General features: G+C 40.0%; 1 protein-coding gene across 3 annotated transcripts in view; it reads right to left on the bottom strand.

Annotated features, from left to right (window-relative positions):
• LOC144020370 (uncharacterized) overlaps nt 1-20119 on the bottom strand; it is an 80287-nt gene that overhangs the window by 31191 nt on the left and 28977 nt on the right. For all 3 annotated transcript variants that reach the window (XM_077523755.1, XM_077523757.1, XM_077523756.1), the window contains exons 5-7: nt 11981-12202; nt 7110-7259; nt 4628-4783 (exon numbers count right to left, since the gene is read on the bottom strand). In XM_077523755.1, coding sequence (XP_077379881.1) covers nt 4628-4783; nt 7110-7259; nt 11981-12202 — 528 coding nt within the window. The remainder of the gene's footprint in view (nt 1-4627; nt 4784-7109; nt 7260-11980; nt 12203-20119) is intronic.

The raw sequence follows: 20119 nt of genomic DNA, 5'->3' as shown, positions 1-20119 counted from the left end.
GTCAAACACATTTCACCGGGAGTTAGCTTAGAGCTTCACGGCAACGTAGGCAAACCTTTTCCATTTTTCCACTCACCGTGACATAATAACCCTCGATGGTGAATTGGCGGTCACAAACACGGCTTGAATCGCAAAATCAGGTCATCTTGGTCACGAAAGAAGGGCTTATTCCCCTCAGCGTAAAAAAAAAAAAAAAAAAAAAAATCCCTGTTGGCTTCAGATGTTGTGCCAGAGGACCCAAGTCGGCAGGATGAAAAGTGCCGCTGGGACCAAAGACCATAACTTCTGTTTTCTTCTGGAATTTAAAGCCATCCAGGCTTCGATTTCCTCCAGACAGGTCAAAAGAGGCCTCAATGAGAAAACGTCCTTTTGACTGTCATCCGCATAGCAATAAAATGAAATCCCATATTTTCTTAGGATGGAGCCCAAGGGCAGTAAATATAATGAGAACAGCAGGGGCCCCAATACAGAACCTTGTGGAACACCATATGACAGTGGGGCGGTGCGTGACTCGGAGCACCCAAGGCTAATACAGAGTGTTCTGTCGGCCAAATAGGATCGAAACCACTCAAGAGCACTACCAGCAATGCCCACCTGGTGTTGTAAACGAGCCAACAGAATACTGTGGTCCACTGTATCAAACGCTGCAGTCAGGTCTAGCCTAACGAGACATACATAGTCTCCAGTGTCATTTGCCAGGAGGATGTAATTAAAAACTCGTAACAGGGCTGATTCTGTGCTATGCATTTTCTTAAAACCTGACTGGAAAATCTCCAAGATGACATTTTCGTCCAAGAAATTGCTTAGTTGCATGTGTACAAGGAAGCCGAGGACAGCAGCCTACTAGGAACAAGCGTGAAACCAGTCCACCAATCAGGAGCGGGGGTTTGCACAGTGATATTAGCATATAGTTGCTGCTATGTGAAAAACACTTATGTCCATTTGTTTTTTGTTTTTTACATTTTGGGGATGTCTGCATTCAGTTTCATTCACAAAACATAAAAATGTAAAAAATGCCAAAAATGGACATCAGTGTTTTTCACGTAGCAGCGACGATATGCTACTGAGAGTAGCTTGCCTCTGCGGCTTGGCTGGAAGGAAAACGTTGAATCTCCACCCAGAAACATCCCCACAGGCCAAAACAAATCTGTTGGACTATACCTTTACACCACTGGGGAATATAGTGTATAAATTGTAAAAGAAATGCACAGCATAAACAAGAAACTAATATGGACAACTATGACTTTCAATTAACAGTTGATAAGTTTTCCAGAAGTATATTCTTAACCATTAAACCATTAAATAGGTGATCTGAATAAAAACATTGAGGTTTGTATCAAAAAAGGGTACAAGGTATAAGGTAATCATTTTAAACAACAACAACAACAACAACCATATTACCATTATGGAAAATTAAGGTGCTGATATTTGTGCTGGAATTTTTATGATGTAAAGACGTTGAAACACTATCAGCAGCAGCAGTAAAACAACAACAACAACAACAACAAAAATCCAATCCAAGTACAGTAGTTTTAAAAAGTAAGAGTCCTCTGCATGTCAGAATCAATCAAGTGTGCATGAAAATTTGACAAAAAAAAAAAAAAAGCCAAAGAAAGACACATGACGGCTTTAAAAGCCCAAATTGGAAACCACTGTCGCCAGAGGTCTGCTAGATGCTCGAATCAGACGCATGTGCGGGCCTTCTGAAGTTATGTGTGAGAGCACAGCATCACAAGGCCGAGCTTCTTAGTGACTTGAGGCTCCCCACAGGCCACACGGACACTTCCAAAGGCAGCCACAAAGGGGAGGCAGCCAGACACTCTGGCTCAATTAATCAGAGCCACCACATGGAGGGATGCTGCCAACACAGGTCCAGTCTTCACTAACACACAGCGCCATAAATGATTGTTAAGAACTAACTTATATTGCATGACTTTTGCAATGATCAAATTAGTTTTCCAGAAGCTCCAAGTTGTTTTTAAACGACATAACATCAAACATGGTAAGATTTAACCACAAACACATAAAACAGCACACAAAGATGAAATCCAAATCAAATCTTACTGCAAATGTGGTTCTGCTTTAAACTGTGCCTGCATGAGTGTGTCCAGGCAGCAGTTAAATAATTACAGAGGGACTGCAGAGGGATAATAATTACGTTTGTATAAACTTCCACTTACATGGAACATTCAGCTTTGTGGTTCAGTTAATGATGATCTCGTATGAAGTGACACAAAAAGCAGAAAGTGCGTCATTGCTATATAATACAGTGAAGACATTTCTTTCAACGGCTACCAACAGAGCACTGAAAGAAATGTCTCAGCTACCTCAAGCATCTTGGTTGGGACCCCAAAACCAATCAAGCTCTTGCACCGACTAAAAGACACACCTGTTTCATTCAAAATTGTGACAATGGAGAGCTTTGAAAACATTAAGTGCATTAATTAAAACATTTGACCAAAGCTTTCTGTTGTACAAGTGTTTTGTTTTGTTATTGCTTTTTAATCCATTAAGTGTTAGAATTTACATCCATCCATCCATCATCTACCGCTTATCCGAGGTTGGTTCGCGGGGGCAGCAGCTTTAGCAGGGAAGCCCAGACTTCCCTCTCCCCGGCTACTTCAACCAGCTCCACCGGCGGGATACCAAGGCGTTCCCAGGCCAGCTGAGAGACATAGTCTCTCCAGCATGTCCTGGATCGTCCCCGGGGCCTCCCACCGGTGGGACATACCCGGAACACCTCTCCTGGGAAGCGTCCAGGAGGCATCCGAACCCCCCAGATGACTGAGCTCCAAGTGAGAGCCCGGACACCCTACGGAGGAAACTAATTTCAGCCGCAACTCTGACACCGGTCGTACAGGAACCGAACAGCCCGTATCACGGGGCCGGTACCCCGTACTTACTCCCGAAGCACCCCCACAGTCTGCCTGAGGGACACGGACGAACACCTTCTCCAAGTCCACAAAACACATGTGGACTGGATGAGCGAACTCCTACGCACCCTCGAGGATCCTGCTGAGGGTGTAGAGCTGGTCCACTGTTCCACGGCCAGGACGGAAACCACACTCCTCCTCCTGAATCCGAGATTCGACTTCCCGACGGAAGTCAAACATGTAAGAGGACTTGACACCTCCGAACAGAAGACCCATGGGGAGAGGAGGGTGTTAGAAATTTACCTTTTTGCAAAAGCCCCGCCCACCCTCAGTTAACTCTTCTGGGTCCGACATTTTTCTGGACACTCTCAATTAGGGGTGGTAAAAAAAATTGATTCGGCGATATATCGCGATACTACATCACGCGATTCTCGAATCGATTCAATTAAAAAAAAATCGATTTTTTTTTTTTTTTTTTTTTTTTTTTTTTTTAAGAGCTCAGAATTGTTCATTCGGTAGTCTTACCGATTCAACGTCTTATCATCATTGCCTTTTTTTTTTGTGTGTGTGTGTGTGTGAATCAATTTTTAAACTTCCATTTTTAATGGAAAAATATTCAACAAAACGTCTGACTTCGGGTTAGGATTCACACCGTGAGCATGGAAGAATGTTATATGAACGGAACATTAAGCCTTAATATTTTATTTTAATGCTGTTCAAACATGAAACAGATTACAACCTCTATAAGACTGAAATTTCAGATAAATAAATAATACATTTTCATATAAATCTTACACTCTACAAGCTTACTGATTAGTATTTTCTAAATTTGAATGAAAAAAAATCGCAACAATCGACTTATAAATTCGTATCGGGATTAATCGGTATCGAATCGAATCGTGACCTGTGAATCGTGATACGAATCGAATCGTCAGGTACTAGGCAATTCACACCCCTACTCTCAATGTAAAGGATCGTACCAGAGCATGTCAGCAATACAAGTGCGATATTTTCTAGAAGGCATAGGGGTCTACAATATGTAGTGGAATGCTATATTAATCTGCGCCCGCCTACTGCCCGATGACAGCTAGGTTAGGCAAAAGCACGCCCGCGGATCGGTGGATGGATATATATTCATAATGTTAAAATATGCAGAAAAGCGGAATTTACAACTATTGAGGTAAACAAGTGAACAATGGCGTCTCTCAGTGTGGAAACTGTAATCCCCCCAAATAATCCTCATTTTTATTCAATATACCCGTAACCAGTAAATAAAGATTGGTTTGATTTTGACTAATGGAAATTTAGTCTACTCTGTAAAAGTCAAAGTATCACAGCACAAAGTAATTTCTTTTTTTTTTTTCTTTTTTTTTTTCTAAAGAAAAAAGCACAAAGTAATTTCAAAGTGTGTGTGTTTGTGTGAGTTGCCAATGCCTCTGCTGATGTCTCTGTTGAGCCCTTAAACTGTATCCACCATAACTGTTCATTTGCTGGTGCTGAATGAATTATCATTATAGTAGCTAAACCTACACATTCAAGATATTAATATGTCAAAAGCAACAAATTACGTTTTCCATGCTCAAAACTGTATAACGTCAGCTATAACGCTAAGGCCAGCCAATCGCAAACCTCATGTGATGTTGCCCATGGCTGAAGCCAGACTTTTATTCAACACAGCAGCACACATTCAGCCTGTGGCTGACACTACAAACATTCCAGCACACATACAAGTACAGTCAATATGTTGCTCTTACCTGTTCCGTTGAGCTTTGTGGAGGCACTTCTCTGCAATGGATAATGGGGCGCCTGCTTTGTCAGAACCTGATTGACACTTGAAGATGTCTTGACTGTTTGATTAGGTGTCGCTGTGTTGACGGTGTTTTGGTTGTTGACTATGGAGATCTTCACACCTATAGGGAGGACACAGAAGACATCCAACCTCATTGCAGGTTTTGCCCAAATGCTGGCAGGTAAGGCAGGTGGATTTGAAAACAAGTCCACCCTCACCGAGTTATAAAATTTGACTTCATCTAAGAGAACGAAAATATCTTTTTAGCTTCCTGGACTTTTCTGTTCTTCAATTTGACTACAAAATAACACTGCACTAAATACTGTGGTCTATGACTCTTGATGAAACTTTTGTGTTTTACTCCTGCCCAAAAAAAAAAAAAAAAAAAAAGTTATAGAATCTTTTGCACCATGAACACACACACACACACACACACACACAAAAAATGTGAACTGAGATAAGAGAAAGCCAGTCACACCCTGCACTGTAGATTATCTGATTTATTTACCGTAATCTTTTTTCAATTTCTCTTTCTATTCATATTGTTGACTATTCACAGTTACTATGTGGACAACAACGCATCTCATTGATATTGTCTTTATTTACTGCTTCTTTTGGCATCTAAAGTAGAAGGAATTACCAATTCATAGACAAAGGAATATGCAGTAGTTGTGCTTCTCAATCTAAAAAAGCATTTGATACAATAAGCATCATGACGTTATTCAGGTAGTATAGGCTTGTCATTCACAAAGTGGGGGCAGTTCTGTCCCAATTGGACACACCTGCTCACACTCTAACAAAAAGCTCGTCTGGTGATGGCAGTGGCGCTCTCTTTGACATCTCCAACATCATTGGTGGCCATCATTTCTGCTCAATGTGAATGGACTCCTCAGAGACCAGCACTGAGGCCCACTGGTCCTTCGTCCAGCATAAATGCTCTATGGCCCATGCAAGATGATGACGCCCGTGCCTGGTCATCTAGCACGCAAACCACGCTGATGTAAATGGTTTCGAATGGTCGGACGTGACACTTGGGTGCCTCTGACTTTCTGTCTGTGAAAAGCACTATAAAAATAAAAGCTTGCTTGCTTGCTGATCATTTAGAGTTCTGTGAAGAATGAAACTGTTTTTCATTCACCAGTTTTCTTTTCAATGTTGCCACATCCAAGCCAAGCTGAACATGTTTAAACAGACAATCACACACTGATGACCTGTCATTGGGTAGCGACAATGAAACTGCCAGCAATTTCGACCTTAATACTCAAGTACCTTCAATTAACTCATTCACTCCCAGCCATTTTCATAGAAGCAATCCCGTTCGCTCCCGGCTGTTTTACTGGATTTTGACTGATTTTGCAAGGCTCACAGAATATTGTGTTCTTTTGCTATAAAAGCATGGAACAAAAAGGAAGATTAAAGTCTCTTCTTTCATCAGGAAAAAAAAAGTATGTTTCTATCTGTTTCCGTTTTGCAGCAATTAGCATTAGAAGAGAGCTAAGTTTCATCAGTTTTCACAAATCTATTTAAAATTGTAAGTAATTGAGCTTTTTTTTCTAGATGGCCCTGGTTGATCTCCTTTGCTCTGCAGCCACCTTCTGGCCGTTTGTGTAATAAATACCATTTCTGCAACCGTTCTTTGCAGTTGAGAGGCTGCATCAAAGCTTTCTGTATGCTCTAGCATAAAAAAAAAAAACAACAAAAAAACATATAAATACGTCTTTGGGACACTTAGAACATTAAAAAAAAACATATTTTATTGGGAGCAAATGAGTTAAATGAGTAAAAAGTCATGTGGACATCATGGGAGTCGGGGTAAATTGCTGGCAACGCTGGCAACGCCCCACCTGCTTAACCCACTAAAAGAATACTGGGGCCTTCCTGCCTCTTTCCGTGCCAAAAACCTAATATTTTTGGATATTTTGCATCTCTGTAGGCTCCATCTATTTATTTTTAAGTAATTAACAGTGAGATAAAGTCAAAACATTAATACAAGTAAAATGAAAGCAAAATAAAAAGTAGAAAATCTGAGTGGATTAATTTCAAGTAACACACATCTGATGGCAACACAAAATGAGTTGACTCCTTTAAAACTTGGCGCCTCCACGGCAATGTGCGAGAATTAATTGTCCGCTCTGAGAAACGTGCTTTCAGACCACAGGTGTACAATGCTTCATACAATAAAAGGCTCAGTTGGTCCAGCTGGCATGTAATAAAGACAACCTAGAAAAGCACACTAGCACATTTAGCAAAGCACTTGCGGTATACAACTCTTCTAAATATAAGTCATGTTTGATTTGACCTCACGATGTCTGTTGTGGTTGTTTTGTTTCGCTTAATGTTCAACATGAGTGTATGACAGAGAAAGTTTTGGCACAATAGAAGGATTAGTGTATTATTTGCTAACAGAAAACTAATAACACCAAAGATTTAATCACAAGTAAGCCTACCTGAAGCTGTTGTTCGAGGCTGCGGTGACAGAGCTTTGCTTCTGATTGCAGGAAATTTCGGAACGTGTGTGGTAACAGTACCTCCGACAGGACTGCTTCTGCTGCCCCTCTCATCGGACCTGGTACCGATACATGAAGATTTTGGAGAAGCTGAAAAATATAGATTGTTTCAATGCCACTTGTGTGTGGTGGATGTCATTATATTTCATTCATAAAGTAAATATGACAACAGTGTGGAACAATCCATTAGAATCACTTGAACAAACTATTATCATTAAGCTTCTTAAAAATATTTCAATGGCCCCCAATAGTTGTGCCACGCAGTCAGGCCACTCAACAATTGAGAGCCATAAGATCAGGAATGCAAGATGGTCGGGAATTGCAGGCGACTACATCATCCACACGGAGAGACCTTGCAGGTTGCGTGCATGGACCCCAGTGAGTCCATTTCTACTTTCACAATGTCAAGTAATGCGTGTGCGTCAACCACCCTGATTTTTAAGAGAATGAGAAGAGCCACTTTGATTAGCTGGGAGTCAGCTATGTTCCATCCCACAATGGGTCACAAGGTCGCAAATGATCTCTTGTATCTGTGCTAGTTTAGCAAAACACCAAAAGAATAAAAAAAAAAACTCCACCCATACGCACAGTTAGACTGCACTTGTTTACCCTGGTCTTGCGCTGGGCCTGAAAATAGCAGAGGTGGGCAATTTACAAAATTTTGCTGGTCCATCATTCATCATTCGTCAGCACCCTGGGCAGCCTTCCGTCATCGTCAGTCCATCATTTTTTTTCACACCAAACTAAAGTGTAATCGTCTGTCCCGTCATTTTATTTTAACCACACTTCGGCTTCATTTTGTGACCGACAGAGAGAGGTGGGCATTCCGTCAGTGAGTCATTCGTCAGCAAAACGGGCATCCGTCAGTGACGAACTAAGAATTCTGACAGTACTTGACCGGTTAGTGACTATTTACACCAATGGACAAAAAACCACATGTGTTAGTGCTTAGTCTGTTATTTATTTAAAGTTTGTCATTATTTGTTAGGGAAACGGGGCTCCGTTTGTGACGGAGTGACAGATAGTCCGTCATTACTGCCCACCTCTGGAAAATAGATTGTTCTTGCTTAAAAAGAACCATATCATAGCACAGCCTTTCTGTTGTATTCATTCAACAGTGGCGCAGCGCTGCTCCCTTGAGCCAGCAAAAAAAAAAAAAAGTGCATCATTTGTGTGAGTTCTGAAGTGAAGACGTTGTCCTTCCAGTCAAGAATCGGGGCAAATTTTGCTGTGCCACAAAGCATTTCTGGTTGGCTGCTTCCTCGAGACACTGTAAATGACGCGTGACTGGAGCGTGCATACAGGAATAACGCGGAAGAGAGTTGAGGCTGTATGTAATCGAATGTGGAGATTAAACGAGAAAGTGAATAAAAAGAGAGATAAAATAAAAACACCAGACTGCAGTGTGACCTCCTGTCTCTTGCAGTTCATTTCGTCTAGCCTGTTTACGCATTTGCATATGGAGGTACGAGAGAATTCCACATCGGTGGAGGAAACAAGAAAAAGAACTCAAAATTGATGTGTCCGCAGAGCACCCAGGCAAGACGGAGCGGAGCGGATTCACAACGCTCACCCGCGGTGTAATCATGGAGGGAGTTTGTCATCATTTTGGGAGGATTAACAAAGGAACTCCAAGTCTCCAACTGCTGGATGTTGGTTTAAACTTGGCGTTCAAATTAAGCTCAGAGCAGCTTTTGTGCGCTGGATGAGAGACGGCGAACACACTTTCACCAAGTTGGGAGGCAGCGTCGTGCAAGTACGCCATCGTATGTGAATAGATTATCGACGCTTGGGCTCATGAAAGCCGGCATCATTGCTAAACAGCCACACGGCAACGAGACTGACTCCTATAATGACTAGCAGGAACCTGCCATGTTTGAAAGAGATATTGCTCAGCTGTTCAATTTGGATACAGAAGATGAGGAAGCTGATGGATTTTAAATATCAAGGACATGATACGGGCACGATAAGGGCAATATCGTGATATTAAAACTGCCACAATATCGTCGTCATCCTGTTCACAATATTAAAAAGGAACACATCTGTTAATAAAGTCAGGTTGATTTCCATTTGTGCAGTTCTAGCACCCTCTAGTGGCTAGTTTATTAGTGCAATTTAATTTTCATTAGGGATGTTTTGGCCTTCTGTGTTTAAAATTATGCTAATTGTCAGATGAAGGGGAAACTAATTTGCTTGTGAAGAGATCAACGTGTGCTTGCATTAGCAAGTGACTCAATATTGTTATTAGAGATTGTAGGTGGATTATATACATTGCAAATACGAATAAATTTATACTCATTAATTCACCTAAAACCTTATAAATATCCCATTACCCTTCGCCTTAACCAGGTACTTCAGAATCTTGCCAGAGTCGTGAAGTTTAAATGGTCAGGAGACCAGAGAAAAGGTCAGAAAAAATAAAGAGAAAAGAAAGATAAATCAAAGTGAAATCCAGCACCGACCAAACACTTCCTGCCTTCCCCATGGTTACAAAATCAAAGTCTTACGCCAACCCCAGAAGCCTCTAAATTCCAACAAATTAGCGAGATCTCAAGAGACCAGAGGAAAAACTAAAGAGAGGAAGGAGGGAAGGATCGATGAGGCAGAGTGAGATCCATAGAAGCCAGTACATCCAATCCATCAAAGTGAAATCCAGCACCAACCAAACCCCTTACAATATTGTGATCTTTTTTAAATATCGCCAAACCCCCCCACAATATCGTGATAATTATCACATTGTGACCTTCATATCGTGCTAATATCGTATCGTGATGTTTGGATATCGTTACATCCCTAATGAAGACTGACCAAATAAATAACGTGAGTCGTGAGCACATTGTTAAATCGTTCAATAAACCAAAGTCACTGCTTTGCTCTTGCAACCCGTTTGTTTTATGCAAGGCTGACACTTGCACGATTTTGTGGCACGAATTGAGTCGTGCCAGTGCATGAACTAGTTGTAAAGTGGTGTGAAGTGTGCGTAAACCCGTCGTGACTGCGTGCCATGTCGGAGCAAAAACTTTGAAGTGTTCAAAATTTTTGTCATGACCGGGTCGTGAACTGTGCGCAAACTCTTTGGGACGATGCGGGAAGGACGCGTGCCAGTGCGTGCCATGCCACGACTGTCACGAAGTGGCATGAATAGGGGTTGGGGAAGCCCCCTTTTTATATGGCGTGCCCAAGTCGGCACGACACCGTCCGAATTGCGCGAACTCGTCATGCAAATACGGAAGTGCGTAAACTATGCGCAAACTATGTGTAAATTCATCGTGCCAGTTCGTGTCAATATGGACACGAATGGTCATGCATTCGTGAACTCGCCGTTAAGTATGCGTGAACGGTAACCTCCCAGTTCGCGCCCCCAAAATGGCACGACTTGCCACGACAAGATCATGGCCAAAAGTTGTGTACGTGTCAGCTTTGCATTAGCAAGCATACGGCAATAATGCCGCAATGCTGTCGACCGCCGCTTTTCAGCTTTAACGATTGTTTAGCACGTCATTTGAGCAACTTTTATGTAGTACTAGGAATCACAGTTTAATTGTGGAACTATGAGTAGAAGATTCTTACATTTCCTTGAAAGGATGCATGTTATGCCCCAAATTACACGTATCCATCAATGTTGTACTCATGTTTAACAGTTTTCTTTTTAAATAAATCCGTCACATGTAGTGCCAGGAATATTTCTGCCTATTTTAGATTTATGACTAGTTTGTGTCCAAGCTGGTTAAGTGGCTTCAAATCACGAGTTATGTATACTGGATAAGGTAATTTAATTGAGAACCCACCTACACACTTACAAATTATAGAACAGAGACAACACAACCACAAAGACAAATTAAGGACTGTTTCCCCCCCTCTTTGATTAATTTATATGGTATTTGCTTACAATTCAATATTTTTAATGGTTTTCTGCTCAGGAAAAAAGTTTTGTTGCTGAGATTACTTCTAGTGAACATGCTTTGTTAATGTTCACCATTTTGTGCCACCATTAATTTTACAAAAGTTAAAATCAAAGCCAAGCAAATAGTGAAAAAAATAATAAGTGGTTTGCAAGTAATTGGTTAACAGAGTTCCAAAGATTTCTCACTTGGCAGTGAATGAAGTGATTGTTTAATTTCCAGATCAAGCTTTCCCGGAAATATGACTATTCAAAAGTCTCAATTCATGGTAGACTTCTCTCCATCCTCTACATGGCAAGTTTGACATTCCAGCCCTCGGGGATGACAAAAACAAATCAAATGCTCATAATTTCTTGAAAAGAAATTTGGTTAGGAATAACAAAAGTTAAGTAATTAGGCAACTTTTGTGAATGTAGCCCTATCATTATTAATGTTTCTGTTCAGCTTTTTTTTTTTTCTTTTGGCATGTTTAAGAGACTTGTACACATGACTGTTATTACGGCATCACTTTTTAAATGCCACATTTGCTTTGAACCGAACACATCCAAAATTGTAATACTTGATGGTGGACTTGCTTGTTTTGCTCTCAAAATAAGAATGAGACTGTGAACGTACTTGGTGTTAATGTGGTGTACAGTTCTTGTTTGTAACAGTAGTGTGACTTATTGAAATGTTGAGAACGCAATCAAAACCTGATCATCTTTCGTGTTGGCAGATAATGCTCCATTATTCTCCTGAAAATGTCCCTCACATGTATCTGCGTTCTCTATATCCTGACCAGATGTGCCCCTTGACCTCAACAGAGGAAGACAGAGTGTTGATGTCAGCACACACTCTGGTGCACCCAAACACGTGCACAACGCACAACACGTACACAACTGGAAGTTGTGAACTGCATCACTAGCTCACCTTTGCTTGGAGGTCCTCTATTCTCACTGCTTCCCAGCGATGAAAAGGTAAGGCTTGAAGGTAATCTTTTAACAGGAAGCTTGGATGCAGCATTTAAAACTGGTCGCCTACACACCACCGAGGCTGCTTGGAGACACGCTGTAGATTTGCCGTTGGAATTTGAGAAGCCAGAGACCATTGGTGAAGTCAGCTGCTCTGGTGTGGCGCGAGGTTTGGAGACACCTGAAAATAGGTTATGATGCTCACTCACTTTTAATGGCAATGAACAGATTTGTGAAACACTTTTACATTCGGATGATATTTTGACAGCAGATTCACACAAATAAGTTTACACTTCAATAGTTAATATCAGGAGTAGTTGACTTTTCGTCCAACTTGTAATACTAGCGTTTATGGTAGTGAATGCAATGTCTCTTAGCTCTTCAAATTTTATTTTATTTCTCTCTCTCTCTCTCTCTCTCTCTCTCTCTCTCTCTCTCTCTCTCTCTCTCTCTCTCTCTTCTCTCTCTCTCTCTCTCTCTCTCTCTCTCTCTCTCTCTCGTCCTCTCTCTCTCTCTCTCTCTCTCTCTCTCTCTCTCTCTCTCTCACTGCATGTACATATGTTGTTGGTCTCTGTTCTGCACTAGGCAGATGGGGGAGGGGCGGTAGTAAGTGTACAGCTATCCCCCTCCCAAACCAGAGAACAGAATAGGGAGGGAGACACGAGAGAAAGGGCCACTAAGAGAGACAATACAAACACTGGAAATGAGATCTAATTTTTGAAAATTATCAACTGTTATTGTTAAAGCAAAGCCAGAGTGGAGAGAGTGCAAGAAACAAATTTTTTAAACGAGCTGGCTCCATAAACAATATGCACCTCCACTTTGAAATCTTCTCCAAGGTTGATACTAGTGTAGATCATTTCCAACGGAAGAAAATGGATCAGATCTTCTTATTCATAACATCTCTCAATACCAATCTTAATTAAAGAATTGCAGAATATTTGTAGTAAATATTTTAATCGTGTTTTTTTGTGTTGTGGGTTTTGCAGTGATTCAGGTTGTTTCACTAAAAATTCATAACAACAAACTAATTCAGAAAGATGGTGAGTTGATTCACTATTCGTTAGCAAATACTAGAGTACTTTTGTCAATAAAAGCCAGTCTATTACCCTTTCTATTCAATTCCAACATTTATTATGTACATTTGCATTCAATAGCATTTCTGCTTTGCATGTTTCCAACTGATCCACATAAACAATTCAAATCTCTCACAGAAACGGGTCTGCCTGGCAAAAGGAGAACGAAAATAAAAAAGGGAATCTGTTGACATGTTTTCACCGTAGTTACATTACGTCACATGAACAAGAGACCCTCTGTTGACAAAGGCAGAGAGGCAGTAAAACTTCTACTAAGTGGCTGAGGCAAGCAGGAAACATCTGGCTTTATTCTGATTCAATTCTAATGACACGTCAGACCAGAGAAAACAGCTGGATTCTGTTACCTAGGAAATCCTTGTCAAGTAAGAACTGGACAGTACAAGTCTTTTTCAGTCCAAAGTAGACCCAAAAAAAAACAAAAAAAAAACAAAAAAAACCCTTTTGTTTGTAGTCTACTGGGTCAATAGATGGATGGATGGATGGATGGATGGATGGATGGATGGATGGATAAGAGAGAGAGGTAGGGAAAGGCGGTGTTCCTTTAAATGTTAAAAATCATCTAAAATGTCAAGAACTTCAACTTCCTTCTGAGTGTCTACTGGAATGTATAGGTGTCAAATTTATACTTTCTACGAGTATGTCCTTTGCCGTTATCTGTATATATCCAAAACCAACAAGCAAAGCAGATTTGTATGATCTTAAAAAGCTGCTCAATTTGTACGATGACACTAAAGAAAAAATACTTAGCGAAGTCAACATAAACTGGGACATAAAGGAAGGTAGAGGAAAACATTACTGCCCATGGGTGGCACGGTAGCGTACTGATTAGCACGTCTGCCTAACAGTTCTGAGGTGCAGGGTTCGATTCTGGCTCTGGCCTCCCTGGGTACTCTGCTTTCCTCCCACATTCCAAAAACATGCAAGGTAGGCCAGCTGAACACACCAAAATGTCCGTAAGTATGATTGTGTGTGCAAATGGTTGTTTGTCTATGTGTGCACTGCAGTTGGCAGGCGACCAGTTTAGGGTGAACACCACCTACCGCCCATTGACTGCTGGGATAGGCTCCAGCATGCCCAGTGACCCTAGTAAGTAGGTGTGTTAAAAAAAAATCGATTCGGCGATATATCGCGACACTACATCGCGCGATTCTCGAATCGATTCAATAAAAAAAAAAAAACGATTTCAGCGAGCTCAGAATTGTTCATTCGGTAGTCTTACCGATTCAACGTCTTATCATCATTGCCTTTTTTTTTTTTTTTTTGTGTGTGTGAATCGATTTTTAAACTTCCATTTTTAATGGAAAAATATTCAACAAAACGTCTGACTTCGGGTTAGGATTCACACCTTGAGCATGGAAGAATGTTATATGAACGGAACATTAAGCCTTAATATTTTATTTTAATGCTGTTCAAACATGAAACAGATTACAACCTCTATAAGACTGAAATTTCAGATAAATAAATAATACATTTTCATATAAATCTTACTCTACAAGCTTACTGATTAGTATTTTCTAAATTTGAATGAAAAAAAATCGCAACAATCGACTTATAAATTCGTATCGGGATTAATCGGTATTGAATCGAATCGTGACCTGTGAATCGTGATACGAATCGAATCGTCAGGTACTAGGCAATTCACACCCCTACTAGTAAGGATAAGCGGTTTGGAAAATGGATAGACAGATTACTGACCATTGCAGCTTAATCCATTGTATTGATAAGATAACCTGCATGACTAAACACTCACAAAGAAAAACTGATACTTTGAAACTTTACAAATAGACCAAAAAGAGTCACCCACACTTATAATTGTCTAACTACAGTATCTTACCACAACGCAACTTTCTTCTGTAGAAAACTTTCCCATGCACTACAGAACCCTTTGAATAGTAGGGCAATAATCCCCCCCCCCAAAAAAATAAAAAAATAAATAAATAAATACATAAATAAAAATAATAATCTAAAAGATGCATTAAATGAACTTGATTGGAAGACCATATTTTTCTTCAGAAGATCTAGATTTTTGTACGAGGTATTTCTCAACAAAAATTGTGTCCACAATGGAAACATTTTCTAGAAGGGGAGGGAAGAAAAAAAACAAAAACAAAAATACAATCTCCCATGGTTGACTCCAGAATGCATACAACTGATGAAGAATAGGGACCATCTCCTAAAAGTTGTATTAAAATCGGGTTTAGCTGTTGACAGACAAAAATTTACATCTGTTCGTAATAAAGTGGCTCGACAAATTTCTTTTGTGAGAGAGAGAGAAAAAAAAAATGGAAGCGTATCAAACTTTCTGGCCAACAACAACACAACAACATACGCACAAAACAGAATGTAAAGGATGGCTCACTAAAGTCATGGACTTTAAAATAAGAGATAGGTAAAAAAAATAAAAATAAAAATACAATAATGGATATTGAATCATTTTTCCTTTTCGAGCCTGATATTGATTCATAAAACCATGGATCAATTATTTTAAGATATGATTTTTTCTTTTTAATTCATAAGAAAATAGTATGTTATAGGCCGTATTTTTTATTTTTTTGTATACAGTAGTACAGTTTTCTTGAAATTTACTGTTCACATGAATTTAAGTATTTTCTTACATTTATGAAATATCTGCCTCCGCAAATTGATTTTTTTAATTTAATGTTTATGAAGTTTGTATCATGTCCTTGATATTTAAAAAGAATTGATGTTCCATTATTAATCAATATCGAATTGAAGTGAATCGAATCAAATCAGGAAAAATCAAAATCGAATAGAATTGAACTCTTGTGAATCGAAATCGAATCAATTGAGGAAATTAGAATAAATACCAAGCGCGAATAAAAATATAATGACATGCTAATATTAATAAAATGTCTGTCCCTCTCTTTTTCTACTTTGACCAACAGCCATTTCCTTACTTTTAATTTGTGTGGGTTTGTAATTCATTCCACTCCTCTGCTCCTTTGTAGACAAATGAGCATTCCCCATTTTGGTCCTGCACCTCAGGAGGAGCAGACCGCCACAGCTGGATTCAGTCCTCTGGTTGTGTGAATCCCTAACTTTGAAGAAATAGCTGCTTCGGAATGCTGGGCCCCTGTTGTCAACTATCCGTGTACTGCATTGAGCCTCAACTGGAAGCCACTTGAGCTCTTGGAAGTTCCTTCTTCCAGCATGATCATGGGGGCCCAACACAACACTAACCAGCTTATGGTGGGACACCTGCAATTTTCTTTTTAATGAAGCTGACAATCCTGCTGGCTATACTATAATGGCATAATCTAGATGGCAAATCTAAATGCCAACTCGTTAAATAAACCAGAGACCTGTCCATTAAGCCATCAGTAAATCTGCCCACTCCGCATCCCAGAATGCAAAGAGAATCCAACTAGAGATATTTTAGGCAAGACACATTCAGTATGCACTTTGGCTGCATAGAATCTCCACTCTACTTAAATCCGTCATTTGCGCACCCTCTTGTCAGATATCTGGATGGCGAAATCCTAAAATGTGTGCGTCCTGTCAAATACGGCTGTTCCCTGTCAAATCTGGTTTTGCTCTCGACGTAAACACATTTCCTCTTACATATTCCAAAAGCTGTAGTAAATCCAGTGCCCCGTGAAGATTAAAATATCATATTTGACATTAGGTTTTAGAATTACACACCTCAACACTTTGTAAAATACTTCCACAAAGCCTCAAATGTGTAGGGAAATAGAACAAACATTATTTTATTGAGTCAGCATTTAGCAAGCTGACCCCCCCCAACTACTACATGTACTGCAAAGTTTGGCTTAAAACATGTGCCAGCAGCCGCCTACCAGCATTGAAGAGACCAACCTTTGGAGTTTCTTGAAAGCACAGAGCTCAGCCTTCAATTTTGTGCTTAACCTTTGCCACGAATTTAAGTCTCAGGAAAGGTTCACGTTCTACCATTGGTGTCCTTTATAAAGCACCTTGACTTATCATTTACATAGTTTCACCTCCAAACATCTGACACACCCACTGCACGGAAGTTGAACAGTAGACCGACACACCAAAGATACGTGATTCATTGACAGCAGAGGCTGAGTTGAAATCATGGAAATTGTGACGATCATTGAAATATGTGAAAAAGATTGAGCAAACTTTAAAATGAGAAAATACCTTATGTAGTGGGTAGTATAAACTCTTACCGCCTTGATCAATTCAATAAAAATGTTTTCACTGTGATTAGGAAGGCCTGCTCGAGATTATGAAAGCATTTAGTTCTTTACATTAATAAACACCAAAAAACCATGGGGGTGATTGGTCCGTTATATACAGTATACTGCATGAGACCGACTTCCCAGAAATAATAAAAAAACTGTACCAGAGTGCACTGTTAAAACAACAACAACAACAACAACAACAACAAACGGTAATTTTCCGGCAGCTGGGATGCCAGAAATATACAGCGAAATAACAGAAAATTACTTTCTTGTAAAACTGTTTTTTGTCCCCCCAGAATGAAAGTAAATCTTTTAACTGTAATTTTAACCAGATTGTATGTAATATAACCATATATGACAAAATTTTAGTCTTTCAAAACATGGCCAATAACTGTTAAAAAGGGCTCCAGGTGGAGGAGTGGAACCGTCACTTGCCTTTGGTGCCGGTTGGCGTGGGTTCGATCCTCCGCCTGGGAGAGGCCCATGTGTGGCTTACAAGAAGTAAGCCTTGTGTGTGAGTGAGTGTATGTATATATATATATATATATATATATTAGGGGTGTGAATTGCCTAGTACCTGACGATTCGATTCGTATCACGATTCGATTCGATACCGATTAATCCCGATATGAATTTATAAGTCGATTGTTGCGATTTTTTTTCATTCAAATTTAGAAAATACTAATCAGTAAGCTTGTAGAGTGTAAGATTTATATGAAAATGTATTATTTATTTATCTGAAATTTCAGTCTTATAGAGGTTGTAATCTGTTTCCTGTTTGAACAGCATTAAAATAAAATATTAAGGCTTAATGTTCCGTTCATATAACATTCTTCCATGCTCAAGGTGTGAATCCTAACCCGAAGTCAGACGTTTTGTTGAATATTTTTCCATTAAAAATGGAAGTTTAAAAATCGATTCACACACACACAAAAAAAAAAAAAAAAGGCAATGATGATAAGACGTTGAATCGGTAAGACTACCGAATGAACAATTCTGAGCTCTTAAAAAAAAAAAAAAAAAAAAAAATCATTTTTTTTTTTTTATTGAATCGATTCGAGAATCGCGCGATGTAGTACCGCGATATATCGCCGAATCGATTTTTTTAACACCCCTAATATATATATATATATATATATATATATATATATATATATATATATATATATATATATATATATATATATTAAGGGTGTCACGATTTCGATTTTTTATCGAAATCGATCGAAATTACGTCACGATTTCGAGCATCGAAATAGAAGAGAGGACACACGATTCGATGAACCCCCCCCGCGCCCGCCACCACCGCCGCCACCTCCCAGGAAAGCAAATGAGACGCAGCCATTCAGCTACTAGCTAACGGCACTTGTTAGCTGACTTCTCCTGCAGTCATGATGGCAAGCGCGGACAGACACAGCAATGGTGCTTCAAGCCGCTCCCGCTTCTCTCGTCACCAGTTGGGAAACATTTTGCGTTCCCGGTGAGTTATGTCGACAACGTTCACGTTGTCGATAAAAAGACCACAGTTGCAAGATATGCTATGTGCGCGTACTGTACTCGGCCACGGTGTTACGCCCGGCTCGTCAAGGGGAAGGGAAGTAACACAATAACAGAAAATATAGAGTAGATAAACACGGGTCGACTTTAACATCTGAGTAGTTTTAATTGAAATTTCAGGCAGGGGTTTGACAAGGGAGTGAAAGTGGAAGGTGAACAAATAATAACCGCATTTGACAGAACTGACAGAACGGAGGAGAAACAACAATAACCAATAGGGGTATAATACACGGATACACAATAGCGTCGCGCTGGCACAGTCGTCCAATCGGAGTGTCGCGCTGGCACAGTCGTCCAATCGGAGTGTCGCGCTGGCACAGTCCTCCAATCAGAGTGTCGCGCTGGCGCATTCAAACTGAAGTACCATTATACGGGCACCAGCCGACACAAACACACACATACATACTAGGGGAGCGGAGCCGGTGTCGGTACCATATGTGTTCGGCCTGCCAGATCCATTCGGGGTCCTTCGCCTACAGATGACGTTACGCTACAGGATTGGCTGAGACGTTTTACGCTACAGGATTGGCTGAGATGTCGACGATTGTGATTGGTGAGGCAACTTTCCAGTCGTTGGAGGGAAAACATTGACGCTTTTTACGAAGAAATTTATTATTATTTATCTAATGGGACTTATCACAGCCGCACTACTGGATCAAACTGTTCGGCGACCCAAAAGGCAAGGATTCGTAACGCGTCAAAATCATTCATCAATCATCATCAATCAATTACATCTCAACCGTGGCTATTCTAATGTATTGATCTCTCGTCTTCCCTTGTCTAGGATTAAAGGTTTGCCGTGAAACCCTTTCAGACTTGTTTGTTGTTGTTGTTTTGTGGAAGGAAAAAAATACTGAACATATAAAGAAAAGTTGTGCATTCATTCATTCATTCATTCATTCATGTGTCATTCATTGATTTGTTAATGCATTTGACATATTTAAAGAAAAAGTAAAATGTGCTACTGTAGTTGATGAAGTTAACTTATGAGTTTCGACTTTACGGTAGTAGGCCATTACCTTTGATTAATATTTATATCAATAGTCCATGAGACACACATGCACACACATGAAGGTTACAAATAAATTCGTAGTTACCTAATAACCTGAGGCTGAGTACAGAACATATTGGTGAGGAAATGTCACATCTCAGGCAATAATTCCATCATTTTATTATCATCATCATAGTAATTATTTTCTGCAATACGCACGACCCTCCGCAACTCATAGTGCAGTGTCACCTCTGAGGTGACATTGG

This window comes from Festucalex cinctus, chromosome 6 (assembly GCF_051991245.1).
Source record: "Festucalex cinctus isolate MCC-2025b chromosome 6, RoL_Fcin_1.0, whole genome shotgun sequence".
Taxonomy (NCBI): domain Eukaryota; kingdom Metazoa; phylum Chordata; class Actinopteri; order Syngnathiformes; family Syngnathidae; genus Festucalex; species Festucalex cinctus.
The sequence above is the reverse complement of the archived record's forward strand: the minus strand, read 5'-3'. Positions and strand labels throughout refer to the sequence as shown.